Source organism: Aptenodytes patagonicus, chromosome 2, assembly GCF_965638725.1.
Source record: "Aptenodytes patagonicus chromosome 2, bAptPat1.pri.cur, whole genome shotgun sequence".
In the NCBI taxonomy this organism is placed as follows: domain Eukaryota; kingdom Metazoa; phylum Chordata; class Aves; order Sphenisciformes; family Spheniscidae; genus Aptenodytes; species Aptenodytes patagonicus.
In genome coordinates, this window is record NC_134950.1 from 152,773,921 (window position 1) to 152,789,332 (window position 15,412).

General features: G+C 40.6%; 1 protein-coding gene across 3 annotated transcripts in view; it reads right to left on the minus strand.

Moving 5' to 3' along the window:
- Window positions 1-4,983, minus strand: part of PRTFDC1 (phosphoribosyl transferase domain containing 1) — a 49,018-nt gene extending 44,035 nt beyond the window's left edge. For all 3 annotated transcript variants that reach the window (XM_076331717.1, XM_076331718.1, XM_076331715.1), the window contains exons 1-2: window positions 4,921-4,983; window positions 680-786 (exon numbers count right to left, since the gene is read on the minus strand). In XM_076331717.1, the coding sequence (XP_076187832.1) occupies window positions 680-786; window positions 4,921-4,980 (167 nt within the window). In that variant the 5' untranslated portion in view covers window positions 4,981-4,983. The remainder of the gene's footprint in view (window positions 1-679; window positions 787-4,920) is intronic.
- Between the last annotated feature and the right edge of the window lie 10,429 nt (window positions 4,984-15,412).

Sequence of the window (15,412 nt, forward strand, 5' to 3'; positions counted from 1 at the left end):
CAAAGCACCATCAAATGCGTACACTGAGAGCATATGGGAACTACTACAAGGTAAGGAATGAGGGATGATCAAGCTTTCCCACTGTCACCCTCCAAACCTAGCATCTGGACCCAAACAGTCCACGACAAGCTCTTTCGTTGTGCTGAATGGCAGAAGTCAGTGGTGCAGTCGGGAACCATTAGGTTGATCGGCATTAATGATTTGTACTACAGAGTTGCCAAAGTTGTACGTAATTAAATGTAGTCTCTTCTCCTTTTTGTACTGAAAACACAGGATGGTTAGAGTGCAAGTGGGACATTCAAGTATAACTATATACAAAGCTTTGTACTTGCCTTTCCACCTTCAGTTCAGCTCTCTTGTAATTTACATACCAATGCCAATTTCACTACATGATCCCACTCCTTTTTGTGGGACCCCTGTCTCATTCAATGCCCAAATCAGAAATTAGGTGAATCAAATTAGACAGGGAGTTGCAAAGGCAACTATAAGTCTAGCAATTCCTAACCTTCACGCATTTTTTTACTTTCCAAATTAAACAAATAAAAGTATTTTTATAATTGCTAATATAACATTTTAGGACAAATGTTATATACACGCTGTCTGTGGATGACATGCTTTATAAAAAAGAATAATACTACTGACCAAAGAATTTATTTAGTAACATTCAAACTACACATACCTGTCAACAATAATGCCATGAGGTATGAGCACATATTCCAGATCTCCATAGTAGTGTTGAGGATAAGTGAACAAATCCAGACTGTATCCAGGCCAATTGTCTGAAATCTGAATATCAAACAGTACTGTTAAGAATACTTCATGGTGTTTGACAATATGTAGCTGATATAAAATCAGTGTTCTAGTACACTCTATTGGCTGAATTAATCGTATGACATACTCTCTTCCAGTTATAAATTACTATTTCACTTTTCCTATTAATTATTTTGCTTCTCAGTACATCTCAGAAATCAAATGCTACAGTTTTTTCCCCACAGAACGTGGGAAACTTCACCCGAAATTACAAACAACTAGATAGAAAGAGGAAATATTTAATACTAAACTAGTGGCAAGTCTAAGTTTCTTACTACTTTCAAACTTGAAATGCAAATGTAAGATTACCAGTAGGAAGGGATACTCCAATGGGAGATTCAGACAGTGGGATTAAAAGTCATAAAAACATACATTAAAATTGTACATTTCTGGTTTAGTTGTATTTTAAGGTCGCACATAAATAAATAAATATTCTACAGATGAAACAGCACACAGGGAGAATAAATTATGTGGTTCATGGACGGTATCTGTAGAAATCAGTGGAAGACTCTACTTCTTGCCAAAGGTGAGGTTCTTAATTTAGATAAGTCATCAAAGATAAGTTATTACAAAATGTTTGCATCTCACCTCAGTATCAGCTAGTCTGTAAATCCATACATTTATAGAAAAAATATTTTACAGACGTTAGTTTCATAAGTGTCAGAATACAACAATTAGGACATCCCACAGCATACAATGGCAGTAGAGATTAAGTAGGACAAAAGTCAGCCAACAGGTAAAGGCTTCAGGAAGCTATGAAGATGCAAAGTCATCAGCACAAGAACTAAACAAACTCCAAACCAACAATTTTCACAATTCCTTATGAAAGACAAGACCTGCAGGTTCACAAGGTATCTTGGAATCATTACAAAGCTTTGCTTCAATATTGTTTCAGGATAAAAAGCGACACCTAATAAGTTTTCTTTACAATCATGTTCCTCAAGTCACATATTGTCTTTCTTCTTTCTACAGCTTGGCCACATGAACCTTGAGTAGAAGGATAAATAGTGAGAAACTTGCCTTTGTGAAGTGCATGTCTTAATGGCATTTCTGCCTAATATAGCCTTGAAAGGACCATCACTGAAAATAACCTCTGCTTACGATTTCATGTAGTAGAACAATAAACCATGTCTCAAAAATATCTAGGCTAACATAACTTATGTGCTGTTGAGCTGTTCCTCCACATCTGGTCTTCTTGAACTTAGGCGTAGCCCTGCCTCATGCTGTACTGAAGCAGTGTTCTGCCTCATGGATTTTTGTTTGGTTGGGGCTTTTTTGCATATTCATTGACAGCTACAGACACCTCGACTGTCATGTTTTCTTAACTCTGCTCAACAGGTATCAAAAAAGTTGTTTGTTGGTAACTACTACTGAACATTTGCCCATAAAGAGCATGATTCGGAGACCACTGGAATCAATGAAAGCTTCTCCCCTGACTTACACAAGCCTTGAAACTACACAAAACAAGAAAGTTACTTAGTTATGTTCCTCACTGCCACAGAAACAGGACATTATAAATATCCTCCTTGGCGAGGTTTTTAATTAGAGGCAAATCTTGCTCCAAAAACACTGCTGCAGAAGACCTGGGAAGCCTATTTTCCCACCTTCATTTTCAGTACATAGGGGTGGCTGACACTTTTTAAACATTTTGTAGCAATGAACTGTCTGGTATGATTTTGTTCAAAAGCATTTTAACATAAAATGAAACAATTTCAGATAGTGCTTTAAATTGCGTAAGTACTGTAACCACCCACTAAGAACCCTTGTCAGTATTGCTTACTTATGCGTTCTCGTCAAATTGCATGTTTTTAGTGTGATGCAGAAGATCAAACTAAATGGATGGAAACTGCTTCAGAACTCATACAAACCAATAGCTTTTACTTAGGTTACAATAAATCCTTTATGAAACAGGAGCAGGATGAAATTTTCATTTTCCTATCTATCCTTCTGGTCCTTCTGGTTCTCTTGAATAAAAGAACATAAACTGCATCACTTTGCAATAATATAGAAGTTCTCATTTACAAGTGCTCACTGGCATTTGACAAATAAGATTAAATTCACGTGTACCTTCTAATTAATTATTTTTCTAATATAATAAGCCTATTTCATATTCTTCTTTCTTTTAAACAGGCACTTCCCAACAATAAGGCTTAGAAATTCTCATTTACCCTAAAGCTATTCACAGTGTTATGCCATAGGACAATTTTCAAGTAACTGTAAATTTTTATGAGTATGCTGCTTGTGAATTTAAAAAAAAAAAAGTTATTATCCTCAGTTTAATAGCTAAGCATCAAAAAATATCTGCCCCAAATTAAACTCAAGTTCTATTTACTTCCAGCTTTAGCCCTTGAAAATATGAAGGAAATATTTGTGATTGTTTCAATAAAAAGACAGTATTCAACTGGATAAATAAATATATATACTAAATATATTGGTACACAAGTGTGTAAAAAAAGTCCTACAGTGAAAGAAAGAGCTATTTTTAAAGTTCAGGTTTGGCATGTTCAAGCAGCCTAGCAGAAATTCTTCAGTACGTCTTTAAAAAGTTGATGTGAATGTATACAAAAAGGAATACAAATACATGGCAATACCCAAAAGCATTCCTTTGAGGCATAAGAGAGAAGCTGGAGACATTCAATTGCAACACCTTTGGAAGAACATTGCTAGTTTTGTTGTCTGGCGAAGTGGGTACACATGAGGTTTGAGCACAGTACTCGCTTCAAAGCAACAACGATCTGGATTCCGCTTTGGTATAAAATAAGGGAGAGAGCATCAAGTGAAGTCCAGCTTTTATAAACTTAAATCGTACTGCACTGGCCTTGCTTTTGGTTGGTTTTTTGGGGGACTTGGGGAGTGCATCCACACATTTGTGGGTAGCAAGCAGAAGAAATGAAAACAGTACAGCAGAATATGGTTATGAGCATTCATCTCCTCTTTTGCAATATCCTCCTGTTGCTTTGGCACTAAACACAATCACCCACTTTAAAAATGTCATTTATTGCACAGGTGTCAGGAGAGGTGGTTGATGCATGGTGGTTTCAGACAGCGCTCGAACACACAACAGTGCATTTCTTTGGAAGGGGGATGGAGGGGACGCTGGCGTGGACAGGGTGCAACCACTGCCTACACAGAGCCCTCAGCTCCGGGCCATGATCGGGGCAGCTGTCTGCAACTCGGTTAAAATCCCAATGCCACAATAAAATAAGAACATACCTAAGGTGGTGGCAGTGATGGTATTTGCTTCACAGGAGAATCTGGTTTGTCCCTCAGACTAAGCATATTCGTTCATTTTTGCATAATTTACTCAGCCGCACAGGTACTCAAAACTCACTGTCAAAGTTCGGGCTTTTTCCCACCACAGAAGAATAAGGGGCAGCCTAACAGCGTGCTTTTACAGCGCTCCCAGATCCTCAAAGGCCTCTGAGCATTTCGGTGGGAGCCAGACACGTCGGGATCCCTGGGGATCCTGATCTCAATTACACAAGCAACCTGGTGCAACGCACAGCCACAGCCGCCGCTCGGAATAATTCAGGGCCGTATTTTCACGGTGGAAGCCAAAAGCCCGGTGAAGTCTGGGGAGCCGGCCGGCCTGCCTGCCTCTAGCCCGGGGAGCCCAACACGCACCTTCCCGCCGTAGCTGGCGGGCCGAGCCAGGCATCGTCCCCCTCCGGCAGCCCCAGCAGGGCTGGGGACGGCGGGCTGTGGCGTGAGGCAACGCAAGCGCGGGGAGGAGAGCAGGGTGAGGCGACGCGGCCCAAGTGCCGGCCGGGGGAGCCCGGAGCAAGCGGGGATCCTCACAGGGCGGCTCCGCAGGCGGGAAGGACGTGAGGGGACAGGCGGGGGCTGGCGGCGGCCTCGCGGTGGGGGCCGGGCAGGGAGCGGAGAGGTGCCGGGACCCGGGAAGGTGGGGCCGAGCAGGCGCGGGGGGACAAGCACGAAGCGCCGGAGGAGGGACAGCCGCGGGGGGAGCCGCGCCGAGAAGGTGGGCGGCGCGGGGTCTACGGCGGCGGAGGGCGGGAAGGAGCGGCGGGGAAGCGGAAGGGGGGGGGGGGGGATCGCGCACCGCGGGGGGCGAGCGGCCGGGGCGGGCCGGGCGACGCTTGCATTTACCACAACGCCGCGGCCTCCACCGCTCCGCGTCTCCGCGCTGCTCCCGCCTTGCCCGGCCATCTTCCTCCGCGCCCGCCCGAGGGGCTGCGGCGGGGCGGGGCCGGCCGGGGGAGCGGGGCTGGAGCCGCGCCGGGGGCTGGGCTGCGCCGGCAGCCGCTCCCCGGAGGGCCGGGGCGGAGGGACGTGGCGAGGGGGCTTGGCGCCCGCCGGCCTGCGGGGTGTCCGAGAGGGTTGGCCCCGGGGCGGGGGGCTGCACCCCTGTGTTTGGGGCCGGTCCCCCCGCCTCCCGGGGGAACAGAGCCTCCGGCGTGCCCGCCGGCGGCCGGGGCTCACCAAACAGTCATTCATCAGCTTTTCTTATGCCATGACAAGATAAACTTAATTGCTAAAGCTCTCTAATGAGGAGGGGAAATACGGACTGTAACGCGTAAGCTAAACTGTAAAGTCACGGGATGGCTGTTCAGAAAGCACTGCATAGGGCACAGCGGTGTCGGCAGGCGGGTTAGCCTTGGCTACGAAATGGGGTACGAGATGGGAGCCGCCACAGGCGTAGGTACGGCTTTAAGAAGCCACCACTAGCGACAGACTGACGGGGGGGGGGGAGCATCGTGGTGGGAAGGTTTGGACAGAGGTAATGAGTTAGCAGATTAGATTAAGCTGGTGTGGTTTAAATAGACATTTTAACAGGTTTTTGCTTATACTCGGGGGGAGAAATAGGATGCCAGAAAGCAAACTTCCAATAATGCATTAATCTTGCTTTCCATCTTTGCCGACTTCTGAACTGGTGCTCCTTCTTCCCAACCACTGTGTACGTGCTGGAGCAAGTGGTGTGTTCGCAATGCCTTCAGCCCCCCTCCATGTTCCTCATGCTGTCTGTCCAGTAGAAGGAGAACAGATCAGGAACCACGCTGCCTTGTGCCATCCTCTTTCCAATTCTGTAAAAATTATTATTAATACTTTGCTTTCACAGCCTCACAGATGAGAAGAAGCTTGCTTTTCCTCTTGGGTTGCTCTGATCATTGTCTGCCTTTATATATCTATATAAGAAATTCAAATTTCGACTTGCTGAATCCTATCTTTTGGGAAAAATGCTAACAGCCTCTCAGTCCACTGTAGGTATAATTACTTAGGAAAGTATTTCACTTTCCTAAAAGTGAAAGTTGGTAATAGTTTATGGTATTTATCTGTTAAACATACACCTGGTAGAATTCTGCCATTCCTATACTAGAACTTATTAGAGGAAGAATTGGTTTGAGGAGAGACCCGGGCATAATGAAATACGCTTAGTGATACCTGAGGGGCTCTTACAGACCAAGTAGGTAGACACTGCAATTTGGTACACTGCTTTCTAGAATGTAGTCATTGAGACTTGTAGGTCACGAGTCATAACAGATGACTGCAGGGACCACCATGGGTGTGCCTACATTAGGACTCTGGAGTCCAATGTGGGCTGTTTTTTAGGTGCATCCTGTTAGTGCACTTACATTAGAACTGACAGGACAATGAACAGCTTAGGAATCTGGTGTTAAGAAGGCTTCTATAAATGAATCACCAATTAAGTCTGGCTGAGTACTAAAGCAATGGAAAATGGTCTTGCGATAAATGCTTTGTTTCTTATATGAAGCCAGATCTGTTTGCTTTTTGGTGGGTTAAGGAAGTACTCTTAGAAGAACTATCACTACAATTGACAACATGTCTGAAAGAACAGAAGACCAGGTTTACACAGTGACAGAGGCCAACTCCAGAATACGTCTGCCTCGGAAGTGATGCCTGTACATGAAGACTGAGGTATGCTGGAAAAAAATAGTTCCTGTTCACAGTGCTTTAAAATAAACTTAATAAAAAGTAGTGATAAACAGTGTATACAGATCTGTACAAACCTACATAAAGTAAATAAAAATATTTTTGTAAAATATATAGGAGATTTTTATAATGGGCAAAATCCCTAAATACTTTTGCATTTCAATTGCATGTCAACATTTCATACAACTATTGAGAAAGAAAGTCTAACGTTTCATCTAAACTTTGGGATTAAATGATACTGATTTGTACCCACAATCACTTTTCAAGATTTGAAGATTCTTCTTGCTTGGAGGTGGGCAAGAACCCCTTCTAAAGCCCACATTCACCCTAAAGCTAATGCAATCTGATTCAGTCACCACCTCGTTACACATAAAGCTGCTGTTGCATAAACATCACAGGACTACAGCTAGAAACTCAGATTAATTTTGCCACTGCTGTATGAGTACTGGTTTCTTCTACCTTTTGGACTAGGTGGGTTACTATTACAGAGTTTTCTGTCTTTTTTAACCACATTCTTTATCAGTCCACTGGAATATAAGAGATGGTTCTAACTACACCACAGACAGAAGCTCAACAATTTGGAAATATTAACATGAACAAGATAGTAAAAAATAAATTCATCTGGCATTGTGCTGAAAAACTTAAGCAGGAAATGTTTGTTCTTCCCGTCAAGGTTGGATGACTGTATTTTGTCAAGTCTTCCTTTTGGTATTCTTTTCTTCCAACAATTTTACAGGGCTCACTTAAGAAGTGTAACAGTGTCATGTCTCGCTAATAATAAATAACAACATGGACATTAAAAACTAGATAAATTTATCTGGGATACAGTTTGAAGGATAGTGCTGCTATCAGCAGCCACCGGTCCAATCCACAAAGTTGCTCTTCTCCATGTAAGATTTTTTCAGTGGCATAAAATGTAAGACATTTTTTAGTTTTGTTGCAAATGGGACAAATTCATGGTTCTGTAAACCCACAGAATTAACAGAAACTAGAATTACTGAGGTTCTTTGTGCATGATGAAAATGAAGCTGCTAAGGATTTTGCTGTGGAGGTATATGCACTTACTGAACGTTTACATTGTTTTTTTACAGTATGAACTGGTATAGAATGAATGCATTTAGAGCAGATTTTAAAAATCTTTTTTAATTAGGGCCAAAATATGATTATTTAAAACATGATATCAGTCTTAACTGTGAAAAAGACTGTAAGCATTCTGAAAAACTTTCCTGTTATCTTTGTTTAGTTCTTTGTTTATAAACTAAAAATAGGAGGAAAAGAATAAACACTTTTAGATATACAACCATGGGAAATGATCAAAGGGGGAAAGAACAAAGAAAATAGGGTAGATCATACTTACAAGTAGGTCCGGGTAGGTCTGGACACATAGCCAAAAGACATAAAGGAGCAGATGGAAGAAGCGACACACAGAGAAACAAAGCAGAGTTAAGACTTATATGCAAATCCCTTGTGAATGTATTTATATCTTGGGCCTTTACAGAACGAACTTCATAATTTCAGTCCCGTATCTTTTCCTCTCTTACTCTGTTACTGATAAAAGCAGGACATGCAGTATTCACCCTTTCACAACTCTAAGGTAAAGAAATATTGAAAATAGAAGGTCGGGGGCGGGGATATATCAAGAAAGCAGTCCAAGACAAACATTATCATGGAGTTACCTGTTAGCCTTTGCAACTCCATTATGTATTCTCCTCCCAAGAAGTTCTAACAAACATTTGACAACTCAGTTTAATATGTAAACACCAAAAATAGACAAGAAAAGCATGAAAATCCAGAATATTTCAAGAGGTATGGCTTACCTAGGTAGAAGCTTGCCAATTAGAGGATGGAGTAAGAGCTCTTATTCTGGTTCTGCCTATTGCTGCAGCTGTTATGTGAACAGCAGAACTGTAAACAATCTTATCAAGCATAAACCTGCATTTCTTAGTGGTTACAAGGTAAGCGAACCCCCCAGTTGTTGCAGAGAAAGACATTTTTGGGTAAAATGGTCACTGAAAAGAATATTAAAAACAAAGTCTAGCAGATACAGTACTTTAGGGCATGTTGAAAGCAATTCTAAATTGCTTTCATATCCAGCTTTGACATATTGCAGAATTTTACGTTCTTTTGCATTACCTGAGGCAGTTACCCAGTCCATGGAGTGGCTGCTGAAGACCCTGAGTGCAGCAGAACATATTTGCCAGACAGTGTTACAGACAGCTGGGAGAACACGAAGCAGGTCTTCAAACCATTCCCCTACATTCAAGAACCTAGGCAGACCGTAGGAAAAGCTGTCCAATCAGGCAGGGCTAGGTAGCATCCTACGATGTAGAGTAGTATGGATGCTATACTTCCCCTTTGTGACTACTGTACTGTGCAGGTGATGCAGTGGCACTGCAAGCTGGAATCTAGCTTCTGTCCACCTTCAATTTCAGCAGAATTAGCACCTTGGGGAATTAGAAAGTTCAGCTTTAAAGCAATTGCAGCATCTAAGGTCCACAAGGGAAACTCAGAGCATTTAGTTATCACAGTTAACCTGTATTGAGTCTACGAGACTGACTGACTTAGGCTTTGAAAATTAACTATGATAATTTTGATATCAAGAAAATGCCTAAAAGCTGCCATTCAAGATGTTAGTCTGGTTTTTCATTTTTTATGATCTTTAAATCAGTGTTAGGCACTGCTTGACAGAATTCTGGGCTTTGACTTATTTGGTCCATGATAAACATCTTTAATACAAAACTACATTTTTGTTTGTTATTAATCTCACTGTGCCAGATTAGAACAGCAGGAGCTTCACTTTGCAATTTCCTGGCTCCTGAAGATACTCTTCCTGCTTTTCAGGTTCATGTTATTAATATAGAGTTCTTTATAGCTGAAATAAAACACAAACAAAAATTTCCTTTTGTCCTTTAATACTAGAATAAACTTTATTTCCCTCATGATATTATGCAAATATTTCCTCTAACCAGCTATTGAGAAGTATTGACGTTTGAATGATAAAGCATTATTTTGAAGAAATGCTGCTCACATCATATCCTATGACAAATTCATCACGCGTGGCCATGAAAAGTAGTCAGGGACTTGTAAATATATAGTGAGTGCCATCCAGTGCAATTACTTTAACTCTTAGAGTTTGCTTTCTTTTTAAAAGAGGTTCTTCACTTGGCTTCATCCCTCTTTTTTTTTTTTTTTAATAAACTACAGCAAATTTGGGAAAATCTGCAAAACAAAAGAATTCTGAGTGTTTTAAACAAGTAAACGAATAACAGTTTAAGGACTTTTTTCCCCCCTCCCAAAACAGCTCAGCTGTCTTTGATGTAATTTTGTATACTTCACAGCTTGCCTAGAATAAACAGTGCAGTAACAAAAGTGTATTGAAAAGCAGAATCTGGTCCAGCAAGTTCTCCTGTAGCATAGGCATGCTAAATGTTCATGGCCGGCCAACCCCTGAGCTCTGTTGCTGCACAGAATGACCCACTCCCTGAGGGTGCCGGAATGCTGGATTTAGACCATTTGCTAATTTTATCGTTTGTGTAAAAGACCATTCTCTTGAGCAAACAGCAAAACGTGGTTGTTTCTTCATTGTGCAGTGCTTGGGGCCACATGTTGAACACCACTGATTTTTTTTTCTTCTGAAGAGGGAATTACTACAACGCTTCCTCAGCTTTCATGCGGCCCTCAAAGCAATACAGGAACAGTTCTAGAGGTACTTGTCTATCTTTACAGCAGCTCTGGGAATTAGAGGATTGAGCCACCTGAATTTTCCACATGGGGGCTCTCACCTAGCAAGAGCAAATTAGACATTAATTTCATTAATTTTGAGTGACCAGTTTGCGACAATAGCTTTCAAACTATTATATAGCGCTGCCTAGGTTCAAAGCATAGCTTCTAACTTTAGGCACACGCATCCTGTATTTAAAACATATGGGCTCAAATTGCAGAAGTCAGGAATCCCAAAAATGAGAAATGCAGTATTAATGACTACCAGTGAAAAAGCCAGGTATAAGTCATTTACCATTGCATTTCAAAAACGTTCTATGACAAAGACATGAATAAATCATATTGCTCCCGGGAATAAGTTAAGTGCTTTAAATCTCATTTTTCTTCCTTCAACTCCTACTTTCCAGTTGCTGAAACAAATGAAATGAGGGTTCTTGGAAAACAGATCCTTTTAGTAAACAACTTGAATCTGTTCCCTTTATTGCATGGTCTTAATTCATCCCCAGATGATCATATTTATTATTATTATAAGCACGTAGGAGCTCTACTTACAGACAAAAATTTTATTGTGTCAGACACTAAGCAAAGAGAGGAAAAGATGATCCACATGACAGATAACAATCTAAGCCTAAGACAAGAAACAACTGGCTACAGTGCCAGGGGAGTTCAAGGAAACTGCACAGGTCAGCGAGATAAGCCCTAATCTCAGCTCACCACCAGCTCAGCTGTTGTTAAATTTTTGGTGGGCACCATTGCAAAGAACATTTGAGGAAGGATTTGAAGACAAAGTTATTCCAGTGTTTGCATGTTTGTGTGAATTTCTCCATGCTGTGGAGTCAGTGTGGAGGCAGGCATGGAATAATGAATTAACAACGCAGGCTACTACTGTGACTGAACAGAAGTTAATCCTCACAGCGACATCCACAAGACCAGCTGACATAAATATAATCTACTATTTGGCTATGCCTGCTCGTCTACAACCATTTGTTGGAGGTACAGTCTAGAAAAAAGAAGTATTTTTTTTATAACTTGGTGAAATGGAAGTCATATTTACATCAGCACCCTTTAAAAAGCAAAGAAAAAAATGCAAAGAAGAAACTCATCTCACCTTGGAGTCCTACCACAATGCCACCGCTTAGCCTGGAGGATGAAAACCCTGAATTTACTCACATTTTGTTTGCATAACATTGCATAACAAAAAGGAGCTGGAGCAAGATCAAGTCAGAATGAAAAAAAATTACAATCTTGGCGTTCAGCCGTCAAGTATACATGACTACCTCAGATGTCCACTCATGGGGAGAAATGGCCAGTCCTCCTTAGCTTGGTCAGGCTCAATACACTAGTTACTGGGGTGGGTGATCCCCATCAGCTGCAGAGCTCAGCAGCTGGCTGCCCTGGCTATGGGAAATGTCAGGCAACCTTAATAATAGGTTTTGCCACCTGTCTGTCCTGTAATTATATTATTAATATTATAAGCATCATAAAGCCGAGGATGAAAGCGTTGACTAGGACTAGCATTTATCTAGGACTCCCATTAATCTGCATATATGTGAAGTTTTCTTATCTGAAGGATGTCTGCCTTCATTAGGGCTGAAATTGTTAGATATGTTGTTTTCCCTGAAACATATGCTAGCGAGAGGGCTAGATCTTAGCTTTGTGGCAGAGGGATCACAGCAGCAGTTTGTGACGCCAATTTTTCACAAAAATATACAAAGGGCCAGAACGTGCCCTCCTATAATAAAACCCACCTACAGAGACTAAGGAAAATTAAATCGATGAGGAGTTTCTCCCATACTATTTCTCCCACAGAATTTTGCCCTTACTGTTTTTGAGGGGAATGAGGTTACCCTTCAGCAAGGAAGATTTTGAGGAACTCTCCCAGACTTAGTCCCCAGGAATGCATGCAGAGCCCAAGAAACCACTGTGCTTTGAGACCAGCCACATGGAGCCCATATGCTCCTGTCAGATCTGACGCTCGCTCGAGGCAGCTCTATCGGAGCCATACAATCAGGAACTCCCTGTGTTTGTGACGATGCCATATCTGATCCCTTCCTTCCTGGATATAAATAGTTTCATTCTGAAGAACAGCCAGTGAGATATTTATCATAATTTCATGTTGCTATTTTTAAAAAATAGATACACAGTTTTGTCATGCACAACTTCCAACAGGAAATATTTTCAGTTTGTGGCAACACAACACTTACTGACCAACAGAGCATTCATCCTGCGTTTAGCATGTTTTGTGATGGTTATCCAATTTAATATTGACTGTTTAAAAATACCAGTTTGATAAAATAATTATGAAGTACTAGAAGCATTTGGATGATTTTCTTTCTCATTATTTCATTGATTACCAGTAATTGACTAGTGAATTTAGAGAACGTTTCAACTGCTAATGCTACTTTTTAGCCTGTGGACAGAACTCCCATAGAGGTGGCTGGTTTTGCAGAGTGAAGTTCAAACTTCACTACAGAAAAGTGTTAAGTCCCACAGCTTGTGTGATTTGGATCTGTTTTAGCGATAGCCCACAATAAACAATTTTATTGAAATTTCACTTTTATATTTGCAAAAATGTATTGAATTTCTGAAGACTAAACCCTATTCCAGCTAGGGCTTGTATAATTCTGTGGTCTATCTGTGAAGGTGAAACACCTGGAAATTATGATTTGGAAAGACCAAGTGTGGAAAAACAGAAGTTTTTCATCTATTCTGAATGCAGTTGTTTGTAGGAAAGCATTTGATCAATCTTGAGGTTTTTTTACTTTTCTTTACTCATGTGCAGCTGGTCAGTCAGTAGAAAGGTTACCATCGGCACCAGTAACTTTGAATTACACATGACACATTTGCTTAGTTACACAACTTGCACCCTCAGCAAGTGCTCAGGATATATTTGAAAACCCCAGTAAAACTTCCAGCAGCTTGTGTCACAGTAAAAATGCCGTAGTAAAGATGAGGGAAGTTGGAAGCTCCTGCTGATGAAAACTAATTAATCTGTAAGTAAAATCGAAGTCACAAGAGACATCTTAATGTTAAATTGAGATGTTAAGAAATGTCCAAGATGCTATGTTTTTATACATTACTGTCTTTTTTTTTTAACCAAGAAGACAGCTTAAAACATTTTTTAAACGGAAGAACATTATAATTTCCTTTTGTTTCAAAATATCACAGCAAAAGTTCTGCTCTCAGGTCTGCACACTGGGTGTCAACCTGACTTGACTCTAGGGAGTTCCAGAAACAGATTATCATTCAGGACTTACAGTTCTGAAGACACAGGTTGGAGAAAAGCTGCCCAATAAAAACAATTTGAGACTTGCTTCTGTTAATATTTAGTATCATTTATGAAGGAACAATTCTATCAGAACAATTGAGTTTACTCACCTTTTTGCTTTAGTTCTACTGATGGTACATACTAGTTGATTCATGAACATTACACCTTCAATTATTGGCATTTTCTGAACATGGAAATACAGTTACATAGTTTGGATTCTGTAAATTTATTTTGTCAAACTTCCCAGAGAGAGTTAAAGGGTAAGAATGTTATCCTTCTGTGTGTATTTTCAATGGTTTTCATTATAATATATTTTTTCCATAATCAGAAGTGTTGGTAGGTCGCATGGAATACACATCAAAATAGATAGAAGGAGTTATAACCTCCCCATAGGGTGACAGAAGCTATTCACATGTATCAAGAGGGGAACATCCCGTGTGGCAGCAGAGCTACCTGCAAAGCGCTATATGAGGTTTATGCAAAAAAAACCCCACAGTGCTATTGAAAGACACTAGTGACAGACAGTAGACACTCAGCTGCGGAAGTGCACTGGCTTTAGTCTCTCCCTCTCCTGTTAAGCGGGAATACTTTTTGCATCCCTTCCCGTTCACTTCCTGATTTCCCAATAATATACTAATATCCTTCTGACAATTTTAAAAAGAAGTCATTATTGCTGGTGAATGACGAATGTTTCCAAGTGTGGCCTAGTTGCTTGTCCCGAATTTTGGGCTAGGCCATCACCTGCTTTGCACTTCCCTAAAGTTAGCACTGATGATAAATGGAAGAACCAAATCCAGATCCTCATCAACCTAACTCAGCCAAATGGTCTACGAGTAACTAAAAGCTGAGAGTGAGGCAGTGGGAATGCACGCTGGTTTGGAGTCAAATCTAGTTTTTTATTTTAAGCCACAAGAAACAGCTATGTTTGATTATACTGCATTTCTTAAGAAGGGCATCTTGTACTTCACTAGGAGATAACGTGACATGTTATTAAGTGCTTAGAATTGGTGTGGTTTTGTTAAAATATACAGTATAAGTCATTCTTTTGAGTAAACAGTAAATGAAATTCATATTTTACAAAACCACAGCTTTCTTCCAGCTTATGTCTTTCAAAAATAAACATGATTACTTAACAATAAATTACAAAGAACAAAATAGACATTCCTGCTCACCCACGCTTTTCTAGCGCATGTCATAGACAAGTTTAAGATGGACAAGAAATATAGCCTAGAATCACTGTGAAGTCTTCAAAGCCATTCCCTGACAAATTTATGAAAAGAACTTAATGTACGTGAAAATTTGGCTTTTAATAGTTCATTTGAAATTTTTTACTTCATCCTCTGCTGATGTCAGATACTATGATGTCACAACAGCTGCTGTTGGTAATGATTGATACCATACAAAAAAAGCTGTGTTCTGAAGCAAAGGCTAAGCAGTAGGAAAGAAAAACAATTTTTCTTTTCATGCAAATAATTGCAGTATAGCGTACTGATATAATTTCTGCCTAGGTCTTGACTCACATGCTAGTATATTGCTTTCATTCTAACATTACACACATAATAGCAATCAAAACACATTTTTCTACTTTAGTTGTAGATTTACTATGGTATTACAGAATTATTTATACATAAACACACAGAGCAAGCTACATATGGTATCTGTATTGCATGAAGTCTATATTATTATGGGCTTCCACTATAA